The 23,999-nt window shown below is 43.3% G+C and overlaps 1 protein-coding gene across 1 annotated transcript; it reads right to left on the reverse strand.

The window, feature by feature from the left end:
- Positions 1 to 7,237: 7,237 nt before the first annotated feature.
- Positions 7,238 to 7,990, reverse strand: LOC139000619 (cyclin-Q-like). Its single transcript, XM_070402761.1, has one exon. It carries the CDS (start codon positions 7,988 to 7,990, stop codon positions 7,238 to 7,240), a length of 753 nt encoding a protein of 250 aa, XP_070258862.1.
- Between the last annotated feature and the right edge of the window lie 16,009 nt (positions 7,991 to 23,999).

Below are 23,999 nucleotides of genomic sequence, written 5' to 3' on the forward strand. Positions count from 1 at the left end.
CTCTCTCTCTCTCTCCATCCCTCCCACCTCCTTCCTTCCCTCCCTTCATCCCTCCCTCCCACCTCCCCTTCCATGCTTTCTGTTGAAAAAGGTCAACAGTGGGAAAAGGTCCTCTAACTTGGATTAGCAACAACAAAATACACAGATACATCATGCTGTTTAAATATAATAAAACCAACATTGAAAAAATACTCCAGGCGCCTAAAAGTGACAGAAAATGCCAATGCACCAATGTCCAAGGGGAGAAGAGATTGAGAGGCTGCAGGGCCACAACACAGGTAAAGTGTTGGTAGGGGGCTTGAAAGAGGCTGGTGACCCAGCTTCCTGCCTGAGGAGGTCCTGATGGTACAGAGCTCCAGTTTTAGTTTTCAGAGTGGTGGTGTTGACATTAGTAAGGGAGATCTGCTCACTGCTTCTGCTATAACACAGAGGCCCCCAGCTTTCCCCTACCGGTCTCCTATTCCTTTGCTCCTTGCCCATCCCTCCTGCAGGCATGATGGTCATCTTTCATAGTCACCCTGCCAGGCCCTTCCCTGCTCCAGACTGAGGGTCAAAGTATGTAGCAACAGGAACTGACCTTAACCAAGTACCAGCACCACCCTGCCGAGAGCTTCAGAGGTACAGCCCCGCCGGGACTGGGAAAACACTCTGCCCTGGGATGCCTTGGAGGCTTGGGCCCAGTGGCCTCCTCTCACCACCACATGCAGGTGGCTGTGGTATTCCTTCTGTGGGCCCTCTGCTTGTGCTTAAGCTCTGCAGGTATTGGGAAGCGGAGGTCCTCTGTGCCAGACAGGGATTCTGCCAGGATATGGCGGTTGGTAGGGGATCCTCTGCTGAAAGGCACCCCGTCATCTTGTCCATGAGTGCTGTTCCTGTGTGAGGTGGGACGTCTGGGGGTACAAGATGTATCAAAAGACATTTTATTCGCGACACCTGGGTGCCGGTGGGTTGAGACAGAGAAAGTCATCAGTCATGAGAGCAGGGAGAGAGTTTTTACTTATTTTTGCTGGCTGCAAGCCGCTCTGCTGACATAAGGGTCTGGTCTGTCCTTGGTTCCTTCCATGCCAGGTGTCTTCTGGTTATCTGGGCTATGCTGTGCTCAAGGCTGCAAGCTTGCTGCAAGATATCTGCTAAGCAAAATAAGGTTTTCCCTACCCTGTTTTATTCTCTTTTTCCCTTTCAACAGCCCCTGGGAGAGGAGAAGTAGACGGTATAAAATGGAGGACTGGGATGCCTGGGTGGCAAGGGAAACTCACAGCACCCACAAAGTGGCTCAGGATTTCTAACCTTAACAACTGAGGAGGGAGAGGTAGACGAGGCATGACAGAGGATGGCCGGTGGGTGATGCATGGTGGTTGGCACCCAGGAAAGATAATGGGTAAAGAGGTGATGCATGCAAGACAGAGGATGGATGGGTGATAAGAGCGGATATGCACACAGGCAGGTAGCAGACAGATGCCCTGAGAGAGAAAGACAGCAAATGCTGGTCTCCACGCCTTGCAACCTTCCCCGGGAGGTCCTCTTTCGCTCCTGCATTTAGCAGGGGACCCTCCACTCCGCTGCCTGTGCAGCCACTCTGCCATAATGATAACTTTAATCCAGGATTCTCAGCCTCCCTGCTTCTGGAGCCAGGCCATGCCAACCCCTAGAGGACTGCACCTCTCTGAGTAGCTTTGAGCCTTGGCTTCCCACTGCATGAGGACAAAAAGGTGAGGGCCTCAGAATGTTGGGGACAATATAGGAAGTCATGCCTGAGGAGGCGAATGCACAGCTGTGCTGCGGCCTGGGGCTGCCCTGATGGGTAATTGACACTCATTCCCTGTCAGGCTGCTTCCTGTCCAAAGGCCCAGGAAGTTCCCCTGTAAACATGGATGGGAGTGTATCCGACACCTGGGGAGTGTGTGGAGGCTTGCTTCCAGAAATCGCCCTTTAGTTTCTCCCTAGGTGTGTCTTCAGGAGGCAGGGAAGGAGAGCGGCTGGAAGCCCCAGGCTTTGCCCTTGTATGAGGGGCTGGCAGGGAGGGGACAGACTGCATTTCAAGGTCTCCTTTTACTGGCCATAGCTGTCTCAGAGTTGATGAGAATGTCTGACAATTTTCATCTTGGCAAGTCCCAAGGCTGTTGATTCTTTGCTTACTGAATGAGATAAAGTCCCCTTTCCTCCCTTTCCCAAGACAGCAGGCTGGTTTGTTTGGTGGGCAAGACAAAACTTCCCCTCTGTCCATCCTCCTCTCTCACTCACACCTTGGAAGTTCCAGGGTGATTTTGCTGTGTAGTCTCTCATGTGGGAAGAGAGATATGAACCACCTGTCCTTGGTTGGGGAGGATTAAGGACTTTCTACAAGCTGTACAAACTGGCCAGGCTTGAATTTCTTGTCTCAGTTCCTCTATTCCACTTGCCCAGGAATGAATCTACCTCCTTGCAATCCTGTTACAGTCCCAGGTAATAAAGAGCAAAAGTAAGACATTGTGAGTTTATTATGGGGTTGGTTCATGGAATGCCATAAGACATTAACTGTGGCATTTATTCCCTAGAGATTTTTGAGAAGATAATGAGAATGCAAAATGCTTTGCCCTTTTTTTTTTTTTTACCAAGTTTCAGATGATTGGTATTATATTGTGTCCATTATATTAATCTAAAGACCTAGTGCATGCAACTCAGCAGCCGGTCGCTCAGCCTGGCCTGTGCCCTCTGGCAGTTCGGGAGCCCTTGGGGGATGTCTGACAGTGGAAGTGGGCCTAAGGCCTTAGTTGGATAGCATTACCACTGCCATGGAGGCCGGAGAGGCTCCTTCCCCCACTGCTGTGCTCGCCAGGTGTTAGCTTGGTTTTTCACTGAGTGGTGCTCCCTTTGTGGGAGCACACTGACTACTAGGGGGAAGCTCCTGCATTTAGCGTCTGCCCTCTTGTGGTCAGTGTGTATCATAGTGACTGGTCATTCCACTGTTCTGTCAATTTGCATATTACCCTTTTATTGTATAGGATTAAGAGTCTCTGTGAGAATTTCTCAAAAACTTAGAGAAATTGAAATATCTCTAAGAGATTAAATTTCATGTGGCATGTAAAATTCTAAATTCCAGTACTCTTTATAAAGGAGGGTGCCAGAAACTAGTCCAGAGAGAATTCTGAAGATGTGACAGATGCTGCCAAAGAAATGAATGAAAAAGTAAGTCTTTTGCCCTAACCAGTTTGGTTCAGTGGGTAGAGCATCAGCCTGCAGACTGAAAGGTCCCTGGTTCAATTCTGGTCAAGGACTTGTACCTTGGTTGCGGGCATACCCCCAGTTGGGGGGTGTGCAGGAGGCAGCCGATCAATGTTTCTAACTCGCTATCACTCTCCCATCCTCTCTTTAAAAAAAAAAAATCAATAAAATATATTTTTTAAAAAAGTAAGTCTTTTAATATAATTCTAGCACTGTGGTTCAAGTAATAGTATTTGCAGGTTTGCTTCTTCTTGTTTTTAAAGTTTGATAATGCCATATGAGCCTTGTTTATTTAGCCATCATTATTATTTTTTTTTTTTTTTTACAAACCTGCTGGACTATGGGGTTGGAAGGATGTTGAAATGTCCGTTTTTGTGTCGCAAAATAGTACATTAACCTAAGTTACTTTAGTATATGAATACAAATGGAATCGGGCTTAAAGCCTTCAAAGCACTTCCTAACTTAGAACAGCCTGCCCACCCCTGACATATAGTGAGAGCAGAAATCAGGTCACTGTTGGTAAGAAGCTAATGCAATTGATGCAAACATTTCCATAGCATAAAAAAAGGTCTTGAAAATATGGTATGCATAGTCCCTTTACCCTCAAGTTGGTATACCTTTTCAAAAAAGTATTTGTATTGATTTCATAGAGCAAGGGAGAGGGAGAGAGAAACAAAAACATGAATGATGAGAGAGAATCATAGATCGTCTGCATCTCCCTGTCCCCCACTGGGGATTGAGCAAGTACTTGGGCTTGTTCTTTGACCAGGAATGGGACCGGGACCTCCAGGCTCACAACCGGATGGTCAACCACACAGAGTCACAGCAGGTGGGCTGTGTATTTAGTTCTTGAAGACAGGAACTGATGTGAGTTAGGAGATTGGGTGTGCCATAATTAATTGACCTTTCCTTCCCTAACTTTTCTCTGGTTAATTATTTTTGAATCGTGCAACAAGACTGATTTTTGTAAAATGTATATATCCTGATTTATATTAAAGTAGTGGATAAGAGTTCCTTTTATTGGGTCTTTAATGTACTAGTGAAGGAAATAGTCTTATTTCTCTGTAATCTTAAAGTCCAGCCAATGTAAGTGTGTCCCATATCCTTCAAAGGTGTCTGTGCTCGTTGCACAAGTATTCCTTAATATTACCGTGAAAGTCACACCATTCGGGCCTCTTTTGGGGTACATATTTTCTTTGGTTCTGTTATATTTTCATATATTTCCAATATATCATACCATTATTTTAAGCCACGTTCTTTTGGATTTATTTAGAATCACTCTCCTGGGACAAGGTAACATATGCAGATTTCTACATCAATAACTAAGTTTGTGCTTTGTCTACACTTTTGATTTATGTTTAAGTTAATTTGTGTGTATACTCATGATGTCATATATTAAGTTGTTGATCTTCAATGACTTTTAGTACATAACTCACTTATGTCCCTGTCCTTTATTTGGAGAGCCTGTTTTATGGTACATTGATGGGGGTCAGTACATATTGACCCTTTTCCTTTACCTTTATCTTTTAGGGTTTGTGGACAGCCAAGAGTTGGATTAGTCTCATGATTTTTCTTGAGTTCAGAAGTCCATTTATTTGGTTTATGAAGACTAGTTGATGTGGTTTCTTTAGTTTCTACCAGAAGAAAATGTAGTTCCTGTAGAGATTATTCCTAGGTTTCTTCTTTCAAGTGATGTTTTGTAGCCTACACCATGATTCTTATTGGGCACTTATTTTCTATGGTAAAAATAAAAAGCATGAAAGGAAATGTAAATAAGTACAATCATGCACAAAAAAGATAAGAGGAAAAATATAGGAGGTAATTATTTTTAGAAGTTGTATTGGCAGGAGATAGTGTTTTTATTCATAAAATTAAGGGGATCAAGGGATGTTTGCTGAATCTCAGATGTGCGGAAGGAGGCCAGGGTGTGGAAAGTACATTAAAGACTCAATCTGTGGAAAACATTTTGGACTAGAAAGCTCAAGTGATTCCTTAAGGTGGCAACTGTGTCTAGTGGCTGTTTGGTTTGTGTCGCTGCCCATCAGTGCCAAACATCTTGGTGGAATGTGTGACTGCAGATTTGTTAAGAGAAATAGGTCCAGACATCCAAAGAGTTTTGTGTGGAGGAATTACAATGACCTGAGCTATGTTTACACATGCCATGTTGATTTAGCTAAAAGATCAACCATCATGAAGTTATTGGGAGATTGGGGAATTTAGGTATGTATGTTAATCAAATTACTATATTTAGAAGGTATAATTCTAGGAACACATTTTTTAAAAATACTTTATTGTTTAGAGGATTACATATAGTATTACATATGTCTCCTTTTCCCCATTGTGCACCTGCACCCCAGCACATGCCCTCCCCCTCCCCCCCAGTGTCTATGTCCATGGCTATGCTGATATGCCTGCATATAAATCCTTTGGTTGATCTCTTACCCCCTACTCCTTCCTTCCCTCTGAGGTTTGACAGTCAATCCCATGCTTTTCTGTCTCTGGATCTATTTTTGTTGAATAGTTTATGTTGTTCAATGTGTTCCACAATTGAGTGAGATCATGTGGTATTTATCTTTCTCCAGCTGGTTTTGCTTAGCAAAATGCTCTACATGTCCTTCCATGCTTTTGGGAATGGTAAAAGTTCTTTATTTTTTACAGCCGTGTATTTTTCCTATGTGGGTATGTGCCACAGATTTTAATCCATTTATCTGCTGATGGTCACTTAGGTTTTTTCCAAATATTAGCTATTGTATATTGTGCTGCTGTAAATATGTGGGTGCACATGCCCTTTCCGATGGGTGTTTGTCATTTCTTGAGATATGTTCCTAGTAGTGGGATTACAGTTAAAATGGGAGCTACGTTTTTTAAAGTTTTTGAGGAAACTCCATAGTGTTCTGCATAGTTGCTATACCATAATGCATTCCCACCAGTCATGCAAGAGGCTTCCTTTGACACCCCATCCTCTCCAGCTCTTGTTGCGTGTTGAATTGTTGATGATAGCCATTCTGACCAGTGTGAGATGGTATCTCATTGTCCTTTTGATTTGCATGTCTGGGATGATTACTGGTTTTGAGCATGTTTTCATGTGTCTCTTGGCTTTCTGTATGTCCACTTTCAAAAAGTGTCTTAGTCCTATGCCCATTTTTTTTTATTGGAATGTTGATCTTCCTTTTGTTTAATTGGATGAGTTCAGTATAAATTTTGGAGAATAGGTCCTTAGCGGATATAACATAGGCACATATCTTCTCCCTGGCAGGGGACTTCCTTGTTTTGTTGTTGTTGTTATAACTGTTGGCTTCTTCTTCTCTGCAGAAGCTTTTTGATTTGACGTAGTACCATTTGTTTATTTTCTCCTCAGTTTTCATTGCCCTAGGAGCTGTTTCAGTAAAGATATTGCAGGGACATATGCCTGATATTTTGCTGCCTATGTATTCTCCTAAGATTTTCATGGTTACCCACTCACCGTTAAGTCCTTTATTCATTTCCAGTTTATATTTGTGTATGGTGTAAGTTGGTGGTCTAGATTAATTTTTTTGCATGTATCTGTGCTATTTGTCCAACACCAATTATTATTATATGTTTATTTTGGCTTTGTAATATCTCTCATTAAGCAAACTAAAATTTCCTCCATGTTAAATCATTCATACTTTCTCTAAATCTGGCCTTTAAAAAAATCCCGTGGGGTACAGTCCCATCTGTTCTTTGATTTTCCTTCCTCTGATCCCAAAGCTCCGCTGCAGTCTGCGTCCTTTCAAAGCACAAAAGCAGACCAGGACACCTCAGAGCCGCCCGCAGCAAGGTCCTGCCCGCAGGAGGTGCAGCTCCCATCGCCTTCTGGACCATGGCTGCCGGGTCAGTCAAAGCCTGAGAATCAACATGGCAGCATGTCATCGCCTTCAGAGGCCCGTCTCCAGCAGCACAAAACCAGTCCTCCCAGCCAGCGCTCTGGGGACCTGCCCTCACGGCGATGTGGTGGCGCCTTCTGCTGGCAGCCGAGCGTCCCAGGCATCTCTTTGGACAGGCCTGGGCCAGGGCCTTAGGGCATCTCTGTATCCATGGTATAAATCCCACTGAGATCAGACACAATGTCATCAATGATTGGCTTGGACAGGTCGTCACTAAACACCTGCCACCAAGGCTTCTCGGCCTCGGCCTCGGCGGTCACCTCGACCCCATAGACCTGCAGGGGCAGGTGGAGCACCGCCAGCGCTATGTGCTGAGCCTGGAACCAGAGGCACAGCCCCCCGCGGTAGCTGTCCCGCAGCAGGGCCCAGGCAGTGACGGAGATGGGGGTCCGTTGCCAGCTGTAAGGAGTCAGCCAGTTCTTGAGAGAAATCAGGTAGTGGAGCAGGTACCTGTGTGGGTGCTCAAAGGAGACTTGGAAGCGCAGTACCCGCAGCACAAGGAGCTCGCACTGCGCAATGCTGTCCCGGATCACCCAGAACCCGGAGTCCAGCTCCAAGGGCTCGCTGCCCGGGTGGAAGTACCTGTTGGACACGTTGATGATGTCACGGGTTCGCAGGGGCTGTTCTTCCACTTTGCCAGCCAAGTAAAGGGCAGACATGGCGACCAAGTAGGGGTCATAGGCGTCCACGTTGATCTCGCAGAAGAACTTGTGGTAAATGGCACAGGCGGTGGCGACGGGAATGGACTGCATCCCTAGCTTGACACCTGCCTCCATGATGAAGCTTGTCACACGGAAGTGCACCCTCGCCTGGGGTGCGGGCCACCCCTTGGCGCCGGGCGCCGTGTCCTCCTCTTTGCAGCTGTCCAGGGGAAGGTCCTCCATGGGGCTCAGCCTGGAGGCCCCAGACCACAGTGGCCAGAAGGTCAGGAGTCCTCAGGGTGTGGCCGGCGCCAGCTGGGTCCTAGTGCCCTGTGCAGCAGCCCTGCCCTGCCCTGTCCCGCCCCACCCAGCCCAGCACCAACCCGCCCCACCTGCCTCGCCCCGCCTGGGCTTGACCACCGCCCTGGTTCCAACACCAATTATTGAAGAGACTGTATGACTCCATTCTATGCTTTTGCCTCCTTTGTCAAATATTAATTGGGCGTTATGGTTAGGGTCGACTTCTATGTTCTCTGTTCTGTCCCATTGGGCTATATGTCTGTTTTAGTGCCAGTAACAGGCAGTTTTGAGAATGGTCGCTTGGTAATATAGCTTGATATCTGATATTGTGATCCCTCCAACTTTGCTCTTCTTTGTCCAGATTGCTGGAACTATTTGGGGCTATTTTTTTTTTTTTTCATTCCATAGGCATTTTTTGAATCTTTGTTCTAGGTTTTGGGCTATGCCATTGATATTTTAATGGGGAATACATTAACACTGTAGATTGCTTTGGGTGGTATGAACATTTTAATGATGTTGCTTATACCAATCCATGAATATGCTATGTTCTTCTATTTGCTTTAGTCTTCCTCTATCACTTTTTCAATTTCCTGTAGTTTCCCATGAACAGGTCTTTTACCTCCTTAGTTAAGTTTATTCCCAGGTATCTTAATTCTTTGTTGCACTGGTAAATGGGATTTTTTTTTTTTACTTTTAGTTTCTCTTTCTGTGAGTTCATTATTGGTGTATCAAAAAGCCATAGAATTCTGGGTGTTAATTTTGTACCCTGCTACATTGCCAAATTCATTCATTAAATCTCCTAGTTTTTTTGATGGAGTCTTTAGGAGTTTTTGTGGACAGTACCATGCCATCTGCGAATAATGACAGTTTAACTTCTTCTTTTCCACTTAGCATGCCTTGTTTGACTTCTTCTTGTCTGATTGCATTGGCTAGCACTACCAGTACTCTGTCGAACAGAAGTGGTGAGAGTGGGCATCCCTGTCTTGTCCCTGTTCTTAGAGTAATAGTTTTTGCCCATTGAGTATGATGTTGTCTGTAGGTTTGTCATATAAGGCCTATATTATGTTGAGGTATGATCCCTCTACGGCCAGTTTGCTTAGAGTTTTTCTCAAAATTGGGTGTTGGATTTTGTCAAATGCTTTTCCTGCACCAATTGATATGAATATCTCTCAATTTGTTTATGTGATGCATCGCATTTATTGATTTCTGGATGTTGTCCCATCCTACTTCCCGAGAATATATCCGCTTTGTCATGGTGTATGCTCATGCCAATGTCATGTTGCATCCGATTTGTAAGAGTTTTGTTGAGGATTGTAACATCTATGTTCATCAGAGATATATTGGCCTACATTTTTCTTTCTTTGTCTTTTCTTTATCTGGTTTTGTGATTAGAGTAATGCTGGCTTCATAGAAAGCGTTTGGAAATGGTACTTCCTTTGAATTTTATGGAATAGTCTGAGAAGAAGGTTTTACTCCCTGTGAAACTATCTAGCCCAGGCTTTTGTTTGCTACAAGTTTTTTTGTGTGACTGCTTGAATTTCCTGAGTAGTTATTGGGCTAGTCCTATGTTTTATTCTTCCTAATTGACGTTAGGAAGATTGTATTTTTCTAGGAATATGTCCATTTCTTCATGGTTGATCAGTTTGTTGGAGTAGAGTTGTCCATAGTAATTATTTACAATCCTTTTTTATCTGTTGGGTCTTTTGCTATTTTGCCTAGTTCATTTATGATTTTGTTTATTTGGGTTCTGTTGGTGACCCTAGCTAGAGTTTAATCAATCTGGTTTATCCTTTCAAAGAAATAGCTCATGTCTTTATTAATCTTTTGTGGGGTTGTTGGTCTCTATGTCATTTATTTCTGCTGTGATCTTCATTATTTCCTTCCTGCTGCTCAGTTTTGGCTTTGCTTGTTGCTCTCTCTAACTTTTTCAGTTGTGGGGCTTAGATAATTTGTTAACTGTTTTTCTTGTTCTTTGAGTTAGGCCTGTAATGCTATGAAGTTCCCTCTAAGGACTACTTTCAGTGTGTCCCATAGATTTTGGAGTTTTATTTTTAATTGTCATTTATTTCCACGATGAATTTAATTTCTTCTTTAATCTCTTTGGTAATCCAGTCATCTATCTTTGTACATAAAAGCCCTGTGACCAGAAAGGCAGAATGACCAGAATGGCTGGTGGCTATGACTTGCATTGCGGCAGCCAACCAGCCTTATCTGGGCCCCAATAGGCCATATCCCTGACCAGCCTGGCCTCCCATCTGCCCCCAACTCCCTATGGGGGGCGGGGCTGATAAGCAAACCACCCACGGCCTTCCCCCTTGTCAGCCACACCTCCGATATGCGCTAACACCCAGATTGGAGGCATGGCCTTCTGGTTAAGTGTTAATGGTCACTAATCCCTGCCAGCCTGGCCCCATGTGCCCCCATCTGGGGACGTCGACCGGACTGCTTCCCTGCAAAAATTCATACCCTGGGCCTGCATTTATTTAATAAAGGACTACTTACCCTCCAAGTATTTGGATTTTGTTATATTTTATTGTAGTTTATTTGTAATACTAGAGGCCCAGTGAATGAACTTTGTACACCTGGCAGAGTCCCTCATCCTCTGGCAGTCTGGGAGCCCTCAGCAGATGTCTGAATGATGGCTTAGGCTTAATCACGTTGCCAAACATTCTGAGCGCTGCTGTGGAGGTTGGAGAGGTTCCTGCCACTGCTGCTCCACTTGCCAGTCGTCAGCCCAGTCCGGCTGAGTGGCGCTCCCCTTGTGGGAACTCACTGACTACCAAGGGCAGCTCTTGCATTGCGAGTCTACCCCCTGGGTGTCAGAGCACTTCATAGCAATTGGTCTTATCTCTTTTTTATGACCTTTACTTTGAGATTTATTTTTTCTTTTGTCTTTAAGTTGTTTTATTGTTTAAAGTATTACAAAGAGTATTACACATGTCTCCTTTTTTTCCCGCCCTAGACAATCCCCTGGCCTCCCCTACCCCCCAGTGTCTTATGTGCATTGGTCATGCTTATATGCATGCATACAAGTCTTTGGTTCATTTCTTAACCCTCCCCTCCTAACCCCCAACCCTTACTGGCCTTCCCGCTATAGTTTGACAGTCTGTTCGTGGCTGCTCTGCCTCTGTATCTATTTTTGTTCATAAATTGATAATGGTCCTTGTTATCCATAAATGAGTGAGATCATGTGGCATTTTTCCTTCATTGACTGGCTTATTTCATTAGCATAATGCTCTCCAGTCCCATCCATGCTGTTGCAAATGGCAAGAATTCCTTATTTTTTACAGCAGCATAGTATTCCATCATGTAGATGTACCACAGTTTTCTAATCCACTCATCTACTGATGGGCACTTAGGCTGTTTCCAGATCTTAGCTATGGTGAATTGTGCTGCTATGAACATAGGGGTGCATATATCCTTTATAATTGGTGTTTCTGTTTTCTTGGGATATATTAGAAGTTGGATCACGGGGTCAAATGGGAGTTCCATTTTTATTTTTTGAGGAAACTCCATACTGTCTTCCTTAGTGTCTGCACCAGTCTGCTTTCCCACCATCAGTGCAGAAGGGTTCCTTTTTCTCCATATCCTATCCAACACTTGTCATTTGTGTATTTGTTGATGATAGCCATTCTGACAGGTGTGAGATGGTACCTCATTGATGTTTTGATTTGCATCTCTCGGATGATTACTGACTCTGAGCATGTTTTCATATGTCTCTTGGCTTTCTGAATGTCCTCTTTTGAAAAGTATCTATTTAGGTCCGTTGCCCATTTCTTTATTGGATTGTTCATCTTCCTTTTGTTAAGTTGTATGAGTTCCCTATGAATTTTGGACATTAAACCCTTACCGATGATACCATTGGCAAATATGTTTTCCCATGCAGTGGGCTTTCTTGTTGTTGTGTTGATGGTTTCTTTTGCTGTGCAGTAGCTTTTAATTTTGATGGTGTCCCATTTGTTTATTTTCTCTTTAGTTTCAAATGCCCTAGGAGGTGTATTGGTGAAGAAATTGCTTTGGCATATGTCTGAGATTTTGTTGCCTTTGGATTCGTCTAGTATTTTTATGGTTTCCTGTCATGCATTTAAGCCCTTTCTCCATTTTGAGTTTATTTTTGTGTATGGTGTAAGTTGGTGGTCTAGTTTTATTTTTTGCATGTATCTGTCCAATTTTCCCAACACCGTTTTTTGAAGAGACTATCTTGACTCCATTGTATGTTCTTGCCTCCTTTGTCAAATATTAATTGAGCAAATTGGTTTGGGCCGATTTCTGGGCTCTCTATTCTATTCCATTGATGTACATGTCTGTTCTTGTGCCAGTACCAGGCAGTTTTGAGTACAGTGGCTTTGTAATACAGCATGATATCTGGTATTGAGATCCCACCTACTTTGTTCTTTCTCAGGACCGCTGCAGGTATCCGGGGTCTTTTTTTATTCCAGATGAATTTTTGGAGAGTTCATTCTAGGTCTGTGAAATATGCCGTTGGTATTTTAATGGGAAGTGCATCGAATTTATAGATTGCTTTGAGTAGTATGGACATTTTTATGATGTTGATTCTACCAATCCAAGAACACGGTATGTTCTTCCACCTGTTTATGTCTTCCTCTATCTCATTTTTCAACGTCTTGTAGTTTTCTGAGTAGGTCTTTTACCTCCTTAGTTAAGTTTATTCCTAGGTATTAATTTTTTTGTGTGATGGTAAATGGGATTGTTTTTTTAGTCTCCCTTTCTGTAAGTTCACTATTGGTGCTTAGAAATGCCATAGATTTCTTGGCATTAATTTAGTATCCTGCTACATTGCCAAATTCATTTATTAAGTCTTATAGTTTTTTGATGGAAACTTTAGGGTTTTTTATGTATAATATCATGTCTTCTGCGAATAAGGACAGTTTTACTTCTTCTTTTCCAATTTTGATGCCTTTTATTTCGTCTTCTTCTCTAATTGCAATGACTAATACTTCCAGGCCTATGTGGAACAGGAGTGGTGAGAGTGGGCATCCCTGTCTTGTTCCTGTTCTTAGGGGAAATGCTGTTAGTTTTTGTTGATTGAGTATGATATTGTCTGTGGGTTCGTCATATATGGTTTTTATTATGTTGAGGTATGATCCTTCTATTCCCACCTTGCTGAGAGTTTTTATCAAGAATGCGTGTTGGATTTTGTCAAATGCTTTTTCTGCATCAATTGATATGACTATGTGTTTTTTTTCTTTCAATTTGTTTATGAAAGAATGCGTGTTGGATTTTGTCAAATGCTTTTTCTGCATCAATTGATATGACTATGTGTTTTTTTTCTTTCAATTTGTTTATGGGATGTATCACATTTATTGATTTGCGAATATTGTACCATCCTTGCATCCCTGAGATAAATCCTACTTGGTCATGCTGTATGATCTTTCTGATGTACTGCTGGATCTGATATTTTGCTAACATTTTGTTGAGGATTTTGGCATCTATATTCATGAGGGATATTGGCCTGTAATTCTCTTTCATTGTGTTGTCTTTACCTGGTTTTATATTAGGGTGATGCTGGCTTCATAGAATGAGTTTGGAAGTGTTCCTAAATCTTGAATTTTTTGAATAGTCTGAGCAGGATAGGTTTTAGTTCTTCCTTGAATGTTTGGTAAAACTCCCCTGTGAAGCTGTCTGGTCCTGGGCTTTTGTGTTCTGGAAGCTTTTTGATGACTGCTTCAATTCCTTCCATAGTTATTGGCCTTTTGAGATGTTTAGATTCTTCCTGATTGAGTTTTGTAATGCTGTATTTTTCTAGGAACGTGTCCATTCCCTCCAGGTTGTCTAGTTTGTTGGAGTAGAGTTCTCTATATATTTTTTAACATTCATTTGCATTTCTGTGGTGTCTGTTGTCATTTTGCCTCTATCATTTCTGATTTTGTTTATTTGGGTCCTCTCACTTTGGTTCTTGGTGAGCCTGGCAAGAGGTTCATCAATCTTGTTTATCCTTTCAAAGAACCAGCTCTTGGTTTCATTGATTTTATGTATTGTTTTTTGGTCTCTATGTCATTTATTTCTGCTCTACTCTTTATTATCTCCTTCCTTCTGCTCACTCTGGCCTTTTCTTGTTGCTCTCTTTCTAGTCCTTTGAGATGTAGAGTTACATGATTTACTACCATTTTTTCTTGTTTTTTGAGATAGGACTGTAGAACTATAAACTTCCCTCTTGGAACTGCTTCCATTGTGTCCCATAGGTTTTTGATTGTTGTGTTTTCATTGTCCTTAATTCCCAGGATATTTTTAATTTCTTCTTTGATCTCATTGGTAAACCAATCAATATTTAATAATGTGCTATTCAGCTTCCAGGTGTTTGAGAATTTTGGGTTGTTTTTATTGTAGTTTATTTCTAACATTATGCCATCGTGGTCTGAGAAGATGTTTGGTATAATTTCAATCTTCTTGAATTTGGAGAGACTTTGTTTGTGACCCAATATGTGCTCTATATTTCAAAATGTCAAATGAGCACTTGAGAAGAACATATATTCCTTGGCTTTGGGGTGAAATGTTCTGAAGATGTCAAATAAGTTCACCTGATCTAGTGAGTCATTTAGGATTGCTGTTTCTTTGCCAATTTTTTGTCTAGAAGATTTATCCAGTGATGTCAGTGGCTTATTAGAGTCCCCTACTATGATTTTATTGTTGTCGATCTTTCCCTTGATATCTTGCAGGAGATTTTTTTTTTAAGTATTTGGGTGCTCCTGCATTGGGTGCATATATGTTTATCAGGGTTATATCCTTTTGTTTTGATCCCTTTAGTATTAATAATTGGACTTCCTTATCTCTTGTTATGGCCTTCATTTTGAGATCTATTTTGTCTGATATAAGTATTGTTACCCCAGCTTGTTTTTTTGTTTTTTTTTTTTTTTTTCATTTCCATTTGCCTGAAAGATCTTTTTCCATCCCTTTACTTTCAGTCTGTGTGAGTCCCTTTTCTGAGGTGGGTCTTTTGTAGACAGCAAACATGTGGGTCATGGTTTTTTATCCATTCAGCCTCTTGATGTCTTTTGATTGGAGCATTTATTCAATTTACATTTAAAGTTATTATTGAAAGGTACTTGTTTGTAGCCATTTCTATTTTTTCTGCCTGTTTTCTTTCTTAGCTTTTTCTTTCTTTCTTTCTTTTATACCAGTCTTTTTAGCATTTCTTGCATTGCTGGCTTGGTAGTTATAAACTCACTTAGCCTTTTTTTCTGTCTGTGAAGCTCCTTATTTCACCTTCAATTTTGAATAATAGCCTTGTTGGATAGAGTATTCTTGGATTCAGTCCTTTGCTTTGCATCACTTTGTAAATTTCCATCCATTCATTTCTGGCCTGATGTGTTTCTGTTGACAAATCATTTGATAATCTAATGGGAGATCCCTTGTATGTAACTTTCCGTCTCTCCTTTGCAGCCTTTAAGGTTCTCTCTTTGTCCTGAACATTTCAAATGGTGATTATGATGAGTCTTGGTGTGGGTGTTTTGGGTTCACATTGATTGGGACTCTCTGTGCTTGTGTGACTTTTTCCTTCCCCACCTCTGGGAAGTTTTCTGACATTATATCTTCCAATAGGTTTTTTAACCCTTGTTCTTCTTTCTGTTGTCCTGGCTACCCTATTATTCGTACGTTGTTTCATTTCACAGTGAGCCAAAGCTCCCTTAGGCTCTCTTTCTGTCTTTTAATTTTTTTCACCAATTGTAGTTCAATTTGGGTGTGTTTTGATTCCCTGTCTTCTAATTCGCTATTTCGGTCCTCCGCTTCTCCTAGTCTACTGTTGAAACTATCAATGGTGTTTTTAATTGTAGCTATATCACTCTTCATTTCTTCTTGGTTCTTACATAAGTTATTGATTTTTTTCATCCGTTTCTTTTTGATTCTTGAATAAGTTGTTGATTTTTTCCTCCATCTGGTTTGTGCATTCTAGGACCCTTAATCTGAATTCTTTTTTTGTCATGCTGCATGCCTCAGTTTCAATTAGCTACTATTTTGGCAACTCCTCCTGTTGTTTCCTATGGGGGTTTCTTTGTCTACCCATGTTTGATCTCACCAACATATCTAGATGTTGAGTCATTCAGGGGCTGCTCCATGGGTAGCAGTGGCTCCTCGGGCTGTGGTTCCTCCTTGGGCGGTTGTGGTAGCAGCTGCTCCTCTGTTCTCAGCTGCTCCACTGGTGGGTGCTGTTCACAGCTGTGGTGGCTCCTCTGGCTGGTGGGGGGAGGCTTCACACACAGCTGCTCTTCCTCAGACAGAGGGTGTGGTGATCAGGAGGCTGCTGATCCTTGGATGGGGGCTGGCTGCATGCTGCTGTTGTTCCTCTGATGTGGTGGACTCTTTGTGGGGCTACTGCTCCTAGGACTTGGACAAGTTGATTGCAAGTCTGCTGCTCCTAAGGAGGGGGTCGGCTGCTTGCCAAGCTGCTGCTCTTTGGACAGGAGTGAGCTGCACGCGTGGCTGCTCCTCCTCAGACATGGACGTGCCACCCTCCCATCTGCAGCTCACTGGACAGGTGCAGGCTGTTCTGGCTCTGCTCCTCAGACTGGTGCATGCTGCACAGGGCTGCCGATCCTCGGACGTGGGCGGTCTGCTCGTTCAGCTGCTCCTTCTCAGTCTGGGATGGGCTGCTGCAGCTCCTGGAATGAGGCTAGGCTGCTCACAGAACTGCTGCTCCTCAGATGGGTGTGGGCTGCTCACACAACTTCTGTTCCTCAGATTGGGCAGGGTCCTTGTGCGGCTGCTGCTGCTTGGACAAGGGCAAGATGCTTGTGCAGCTGCTGCTCCTTGGACTAGTGCAGGGTGTTCACAGCTGCTGCTCCTCAGATGGGGGCAGGCTGCGCAGAGCTGCTGCTCCTCAGTCGTAGGACGACTGCTCGTGAGGCTGCTCCTCCTTGGACAGGTCAGATTGCTTGCGTGATTGTGGCTCCTTGGACAGGGAAGCAGGCCACTCACACAGCTGCTGCACCTTGGACAGGGGTAGGCCACATGAGGCTGCTGCTCTTAGGCTCGAGGCAGGCTGTACATGGGGCTGATGTTCCTGGGACAAGTGTGCGCCGCTCACGTGTCTGCTGCTCACTTGGTTGAAAAAATGCTGTGAAAAAAAGTAGGAAATAAAGGAACAAACAAAAAGAAAGTGGGGGGGCGGGGGGGGGGAACTAAGCAAAAAGAAAAAAGAAAAAAGCTAACAAAATAATAATACATAAAAATGAATAATTGAAATGTCATTCCTTTGGCTGGTTTAAGATCCCAGTTTTCAGCAATGTCTGTGCTTTTTGTTGTTGTTGCTGTTGTTGTCATTGCTGGGACAGAAAGCCATTCTATAGGCCAAACCCTGTTAACTCCCAGGGACTAATCAGATTATTTTAATCCTTCACCTCATTCAGGGTGGAATCTGGGTGTGGATGTATTCCTTGCCTGGAGCCTGGAGGGAGGAATTATAACCTCAGGAGAAAATGGCTGCCCAAGTCCTGTGCTCATGGGTGACTCAGCACTCAATTTATTGCCACTTCTCCTGCCCCCCCTTCTCTCCCCAGCCTCTCCCCAGATTCCACTCCTCCGCACCTGCTCCCCCTCTTCAGCACAGGTGAGTGTCTGTATCCGAAATGTCCTCTGAACAGGGTTCAGCGAAAACAATCAACAAATGCCAGCCACAGAAACGGGGAAGGCTGAGTCTCTGTAAGCTCCTCTCTTACCAGCACTGCATGGCCTAGTCAGCGCTTCAGGCTGCCCCTTTTAGGCTCAGTTCTCTGTAATTACGGAAACCAGATCTCTAATCCCCCTGCACCAACAGTCCCCTGGATGTCCTTTCCACAGTCAGGGGCTGTGCCTGTACCAAGAGTCGTGGCTGTGTGCCCCGTGGTCTCCCTCTGCACCTGTGGGCTCAGAGGTCTGTCAAACTTTCCTGCCCAGATCCCTGGTTTTTACCTTACAGAGGAACTCGGCCCTTCCTGGCTGCAAACTGTCTCACCAGCTGAGTGTACTTCGCCAGTTCAGGGTGGGTGTTATTAGTTTCAGCTGCTCACTCCATTTGCTCCAGGACAAGCCCTGGGACGCCCACCACCATCTTGGCTTCTTGAGATTTATTTTTTCAAATATAATTATTGCTCCCCTAGTTTCTCCCCGCCCCCCGCTTTGCCTGAAAAATGTTTTCTCTCCTTCCACTTTCAGTCCCTGTGATTCCCTTATTCTGAGGTGGGTCTCTCGTAGACAGCATACATATGGGTTTGTTTTATTATAATTTTAGCCATCCTATATCTTTTGAATGGAGTGTTTCGTCCATTTAGGTTTAAGGTTATTTTGATAGGTCCTGATGTGTTGCCACTTTTTTTCCTTATGCCTGTGTTTCTTCTGTCTCTTCTATTCCTTCTTTTTAAAACAGTCCCTTTAGTATTTCTTGCATTGATGGCTTAGTAGTGAAACACTCCCTTAGATTTTTTTTTTCCTGTGAAGATACTGAATTCCCCTCTAGTTTTGAATGATAGCCTTGCTGGATAAGTATTCTTGGATTTGTTCCCTTGTTTCGCATCACTTTGTATATTTCCTTTCATTCCCTTCTGGCCTGATTTGTTTCTGTTAACAATCATTTGAAAATCATTTGATAATCTAACAGGAGAGCCTTTGTAGGTAATTCTGTCTCTCTCTCTTGCAGCCTTTAAAATTGTTTGTGTGGTTATTGTTTGCCATTATAATTACAATGTGACTTGGTATAGGTCTTATTGGGTGCATCTTGTTCGGTACTGTCTGTGCTTGTGTGACTTTTTCTTCCCAAGATCAGGAAGTTTTTGTCATTATTTCTTCTAATATGTTTCCTAATCCTTGTTCCTCATCTTGACCTTCTGACACCATTATTATACATATATTACTTTGTTTCATGTTGTCCCCAATCTCCCTTAGGATATCCACTGGCTTTCTATTTTTCCTCTCCAATTGCTGTTCAAATGGTGTTGTTCAGGGTGTGTTAATCTGCCCTGTCTCCTAAGTCACTGATTCAATCCTTTGCTCCTGCTAGTCTACTATTGAAACCTTCCATCGTATTTTTCATTGTAGTTATTATCAATTTTTTTCATTTTTCCTTGATTCTTACATAAGTTGTGGATTTCCCATGCATCTGGTGCATGAACTGTATGACCCTTATTCTGAATTCCTTTTTGAACATATTGTATGCCTCCATTTAATTAGTTCCTCTTCTGGCAGGTCCTCCTTTTTTCTCCTTTGGGGGTTGTTTTTCTCCCCATTTTAGCTATCACTGCAGAACCCAGGTGCCAGGGCACGAGGGGTCAATGGCCGCAGAGTGGACCGGCAATTCAATTGTGCACTCCAAGACTCACAGGAGGCCGTTGCGGTGGAGTCGTGGAGTCGTGGTGTCTGTGGGTCTGCTGCTGCCATAAGAAGGTCTTTGGCCAGAGTGCCCCTAGGATCTCAGGTGATGTCTGAGGCTGATCTGGGTGGAGGTGAGGCTGGGTTCCTAGTCATAGCAGCTCTCCCCTGCAAGATGGCTTGTTTTCTTAGAACCATATTTAACATAAAACAGTGTAGTTACATAATACTAAAGATTGTGTAAGGGGCTTATTAAAAATAGAATGGATAAACAAATCATAACTATGTAAATACAGAGTTTCAGTCATACTGGACTTTTTTTCTGTCATTTTAACTGAAGAAATAATTTAAGTAAGAATTCTGAGATGTGGTAGAGAAGGAATAAATTACCTAATCATTTTGAATGAATAATTGTTTTAAAAATAAATAGTTTATGTAAGCCTGGTGCACTGAAAAATAATGAAATTGATGTTGTCAAAACATAAGTGAAGTAACAGACACATTCTAAAAAGTAATCCACATTGCCCAGTCAGTATTTCTCAATGGCTGAGGATAGAATTGTGAACCAAGATGTCTCGTCACCTATTCCTGGTCAGGACACATGCCTAGGGTGCTGGCTGGTTCGCCAGTATGAGACATTAAAGGAAGCAGCTGATCAAAATATTTCTCTTCCATCTATGTTTCCATCTCTCTATCCCTCTCCCTTTCTCTCTCTCCAGAAAACCAAGAATAAGCCCATTAAAAAACAACAATGGAAGGTATGTGTTTTCTCCTGGAATGTGAGACATTTTAGTCCTTATGACTAGAGGTCTTTGGAGGACTTTTATTAACCAACATATATGGTTCTGTGTTGAATAGCTCAATGGAATATTGTTAATAATGAAGTGTTTCATAAAATTACAAAGAAAAAGGACTCTATCATTTATGAAGGAAATGCTTGGTTTGGGGGAAGAATTTGAGGTGGATCTTGATTTTGATTGCAGTAATTGGTAGGTTGCAAACAGTTATTTGTTCAGGTTAAATGTTATGTAGTGTTGATATGATGTGTACCCATTTTAGTCTGTGAATGGAATAACAATTAAAGTAGACTACACCAAGAAACCATCTTTTCAAAGTGGGTGTGGACAGAGGGCACCACTTCCATCAAGAAATAGAGGTGATGTAAGAAATCTGAGAAGTGGAAGAGGAGGAAGTAAGAGAAGCAAAAGCACATCCCTCAGATGGAAAACACTTAGGTAATGTTTTAGAATCTGTGGATGGTAAGAGATCTGACTTAGGTAAACACATAATACAATATACAAATGAGGTATCTGTATCTGTACCTGAAGCCTATGTGATCATATTAACTCCTATAAATTCAATAAAAAGTGCAGAAACTGTCAGTAACTCAAATGTTTTTAAATAATTAAAAATAAAGATATGAGCATGAAATCATTATTGATGTGAAAATGGTAACATTGAATGAAGAGATACACCTCAATTTCATCCATATCTTTCAAAGCAAAAGGAATGGTACCATTCATTTGATTGAGATTGTATACTGATGATCAATATGATTTGTAATTGCTAAAGAGGTATAGCACTTATAATAATGAATGCAATATGTAATGTGTGAAACATTCCTAATGACCTTACAGGGATAGGATTTAAACCTCAAGCTAAATTCAGTCTATTTTTGCATTACTGTTTGCCTCTAGTCACTTCAACAGTTCTCTGAAGAATTCAATTGTATTGATCTTATGTTAGAATGTTACACTTTGGGAACAAGAAGTTATGTAGGTTTAAAGTGAAGATTCATACTTATTGAAGTACTAAGAATTTGTTCTGAAAGTGCAGTTCTTTCGTCTGAAAAAAGGACATCAGTTCACCTTGGAAAATACCCACTGAAATAAAAGTTAGTCTAACTATATAAACTTCAAGGACACACACTTCATTATTTAGAATTGGATTTGAAATAATCGTTTTTACTATAGGAATGTGCAACACTGTACTGTGTAAAATAATAATCTCTATTATTATTTTGATAAGGTGATCTTGTACCTACGTTTGGTGTAGAGAACTTTCCATTTGGAAACTACATAAGAGAAATATCTATGGTATTAAATAGATTCACCAAGTGGTCTCTGACTCAGGCAAAGGCTAAAAACCAATGATTCTCCAATTTCATCCTCCTTTCTTTCTTTCTCTCTTTCTTTCTTTCTTTCTTTCTTTCTTTCTTTCTTTCTTTCTTTCTTGTATATGAGGAATATGAAACATGAATAAATATGTTGATGAGCTATTTTCAGGGAAGTTGTCTTTTAATTATCTATTTACTTATTTTACTGACTATGAAAGGAAGGTACATTCATTTCAATATATCTGTAGCAGGAAAAGTTGGTTTCATATTAACCCGTTTTCCCAGTTTCAAAGATTTAGTGTCCATTTGTGATAATTAGGTGTGTGACATTTCACGGAAAATTTCCTAAAGTGTTCTTGCAGAGTTTGTGCAAGATGAAGGTGAATGTTCCTGTTTTTCCCACCTAGGTGATTTGGAGAAGAGTTTGCCAGTTCATATTTTGCCACATATGAGGATGCTCATAGTTCTTCTTTCCAGGAAAAATTACAGAATTAGAAGATAAGCCTATTTTCTATTTAAAAATGAAAACAGTGATTTTTAATTATGTATTATTCAACATGTTTCCTTTAAATACTATTAACATAGAGTATAGTATTCTGATCAAAGAATTATTTTATAAATGAACTGTAGGAATCCTATGTAATAACAGAGAAAGATGCAAATTGACCGTGGCCCCGAACGCTTCCCTTTGGCTAATCAGGGAGATATGCAAATTAACTGCCAACCAAGATGGTGGCCGGCAGCCAGGCACTGAAGTGAACAGGATTCTTGCTTGCTCCAGTGACAGAGGAAGCCAAGGTTCCCCGCCTGCTGCTGCCGGCCTCTGAGCTGCAACTCTTAGAAACATTGTTGCAAATATAGAAGGTAAACATTCACAAGAAACCTGCTTTCAGTCAGCCGGGCTTCAACCAGCAAGATGGCAACAGTGTTACAAGTATAGAACCCAAACAAACCGAGATCCCTGCTTTCAGCAGCGGAGGTCTCATAGCTGGAGTCGAGCCTCAGAGCTAAAACCGGCTCTCAGCTCCAGTGACAGCCATAGATGGTAAATAAATCCCAGAATAAGAAAAAAAGGAGAGGTTGGGAGCCTCAGTTGCCCACCAGCCTGAAAACAGCCATCATCCCCTCAGCCACACTTGCCCGTCACCCCTGAAGGGGTTGTGACCAGCTGCAAACAGCCATCATCCCCTCACCCAGACTGGCCAGGCACCTTAGTGGGGAGCCCCACTCTGAAGCAACAAGATGGCGGCTAATTTGCATGCTGAAGGCGAGTGGCAGTGGGCAAGGCTGTCTGCGGTCCGGGACCCGGATCTTTGACCCTGCTGGGTGGGGGGCAGTGCTTGAGGCTGTCCGCAGTCCAGGACCCAGATCCGTGACCTGGCGGGCGGGGGGCAGTGCTTGAGGCTTTCTGTGGTCCGGACCCGAATTCATAACCTGTCGGGCAGCGGGGAGCACTTGATGCTCTCCACGGTCTGGAACCCGGATCCATGTCCTGGCGGGCTGGGGGCAGTACTTGAGGCTGTCTGCGGTCCCGGGACCCGGATCCGTGACCCTGCTGGGTGGGGGGCAGTGCTTGAGGCTGTCCACAGGACCAAGACACGGATCTGTGACCCTGATGGGCAGGGGGCAGTGCTTGAGGCTGCCCATGGGACCAAGACATGGATCTGTGACCTTGCCGGGCGAGGGGCAGTGCTTGAGGCTGTCCATGGGACCAAGACAGGGATCTGTGACCCTGCTGGGAGGGGAGGAAGCTTGGACAGGGGCGGATCGACAGGGGTTAGGCAGGGCAGGACGCTTGGCTTCCGCCCAGGCCCAGTCACTCTGGACAGGTGAGCAGTGCAGAGAGCCTCTGGATAGGGGAGGCAGGCCGGAGGAGGGCAGCCTGTACTCCCACATGGTGGTGGTGACAGCTGTGAGCGCACCAAGTGGAGCATGCAGGCTGAGCTGAAGTAGCGCCTGCAGGCCATCAGCGCCCAGGAGTGGCTGCGCAAGATCCACCTCCTGGCCCAGAAGGTGCAGGATCGCAGGGACAGCCACCGTGGCAGGCCAGACTGACGTCCTCCTGGCCGCACCACGGGGGTTTGTGGATCTGCAAAGCCAGAGGCCTCCAGTGTGCACATACCCCCTGGCATGCGAACATCCCCCAGCACACTGTCACCCTTCCGCGCCTGCAACAGTTGCAAACCAAGGTGTGAACAAGTTCCCCCCACCTCTCCCCACCGCACTTCTATCAACCCCACATGCCGAACACCCCACAGGATGTGCACACATCCCCTCTGATGCGCTCACGTCCTTTGAAGAGTGTCTGGATGTTCTGGCTGCTTAGAGTGGGCGCCTGTGAGATCACAGTGAGAGGGCGGAGTGTTGATGCCCTGTTCCCATGGAGGCCAGTGCAGCTAAGGGATCACCTCTGGGGGGTTAATGCAGGTGCTGAGGCAGGAGCAGGTGCAGACAGACACACCTGGTGGGCACAGGCAGCCCTCGCTGAGGTGCCTTAGATCAGTGTTCAAGATCAAGAACCCAGAGGCGGAGAGGAAT

Source organism: Myotis yumanensis, unplaced genomic scaffold, assembly GCF_028538775.1.
Source record: "Myotis yumanensis isolate MYYU_CA2020_CCGP unplaced genomic scaffold, mMyoYum1.0.hap1 SCAF_24, whole genome shotgun sequence".
In the NCBI taxonomy this organism is placed as follows: Eukaryota; Metazoa; Chordata; class Mammalia; order Chiroptera; family Vespertilionidae; genus Myotis; species Myotis yumanensis.

Bases quoted from the DNA above. Each gene is read 5' to 3' on its own strand.
- LOC139000619 (XM_070402761.1), bottom strand. From the start codon at position 7,990: ATGGAGGACCTTCCCCTGGACAGCTGCAAAGAGGAGGACACGGCGCCC.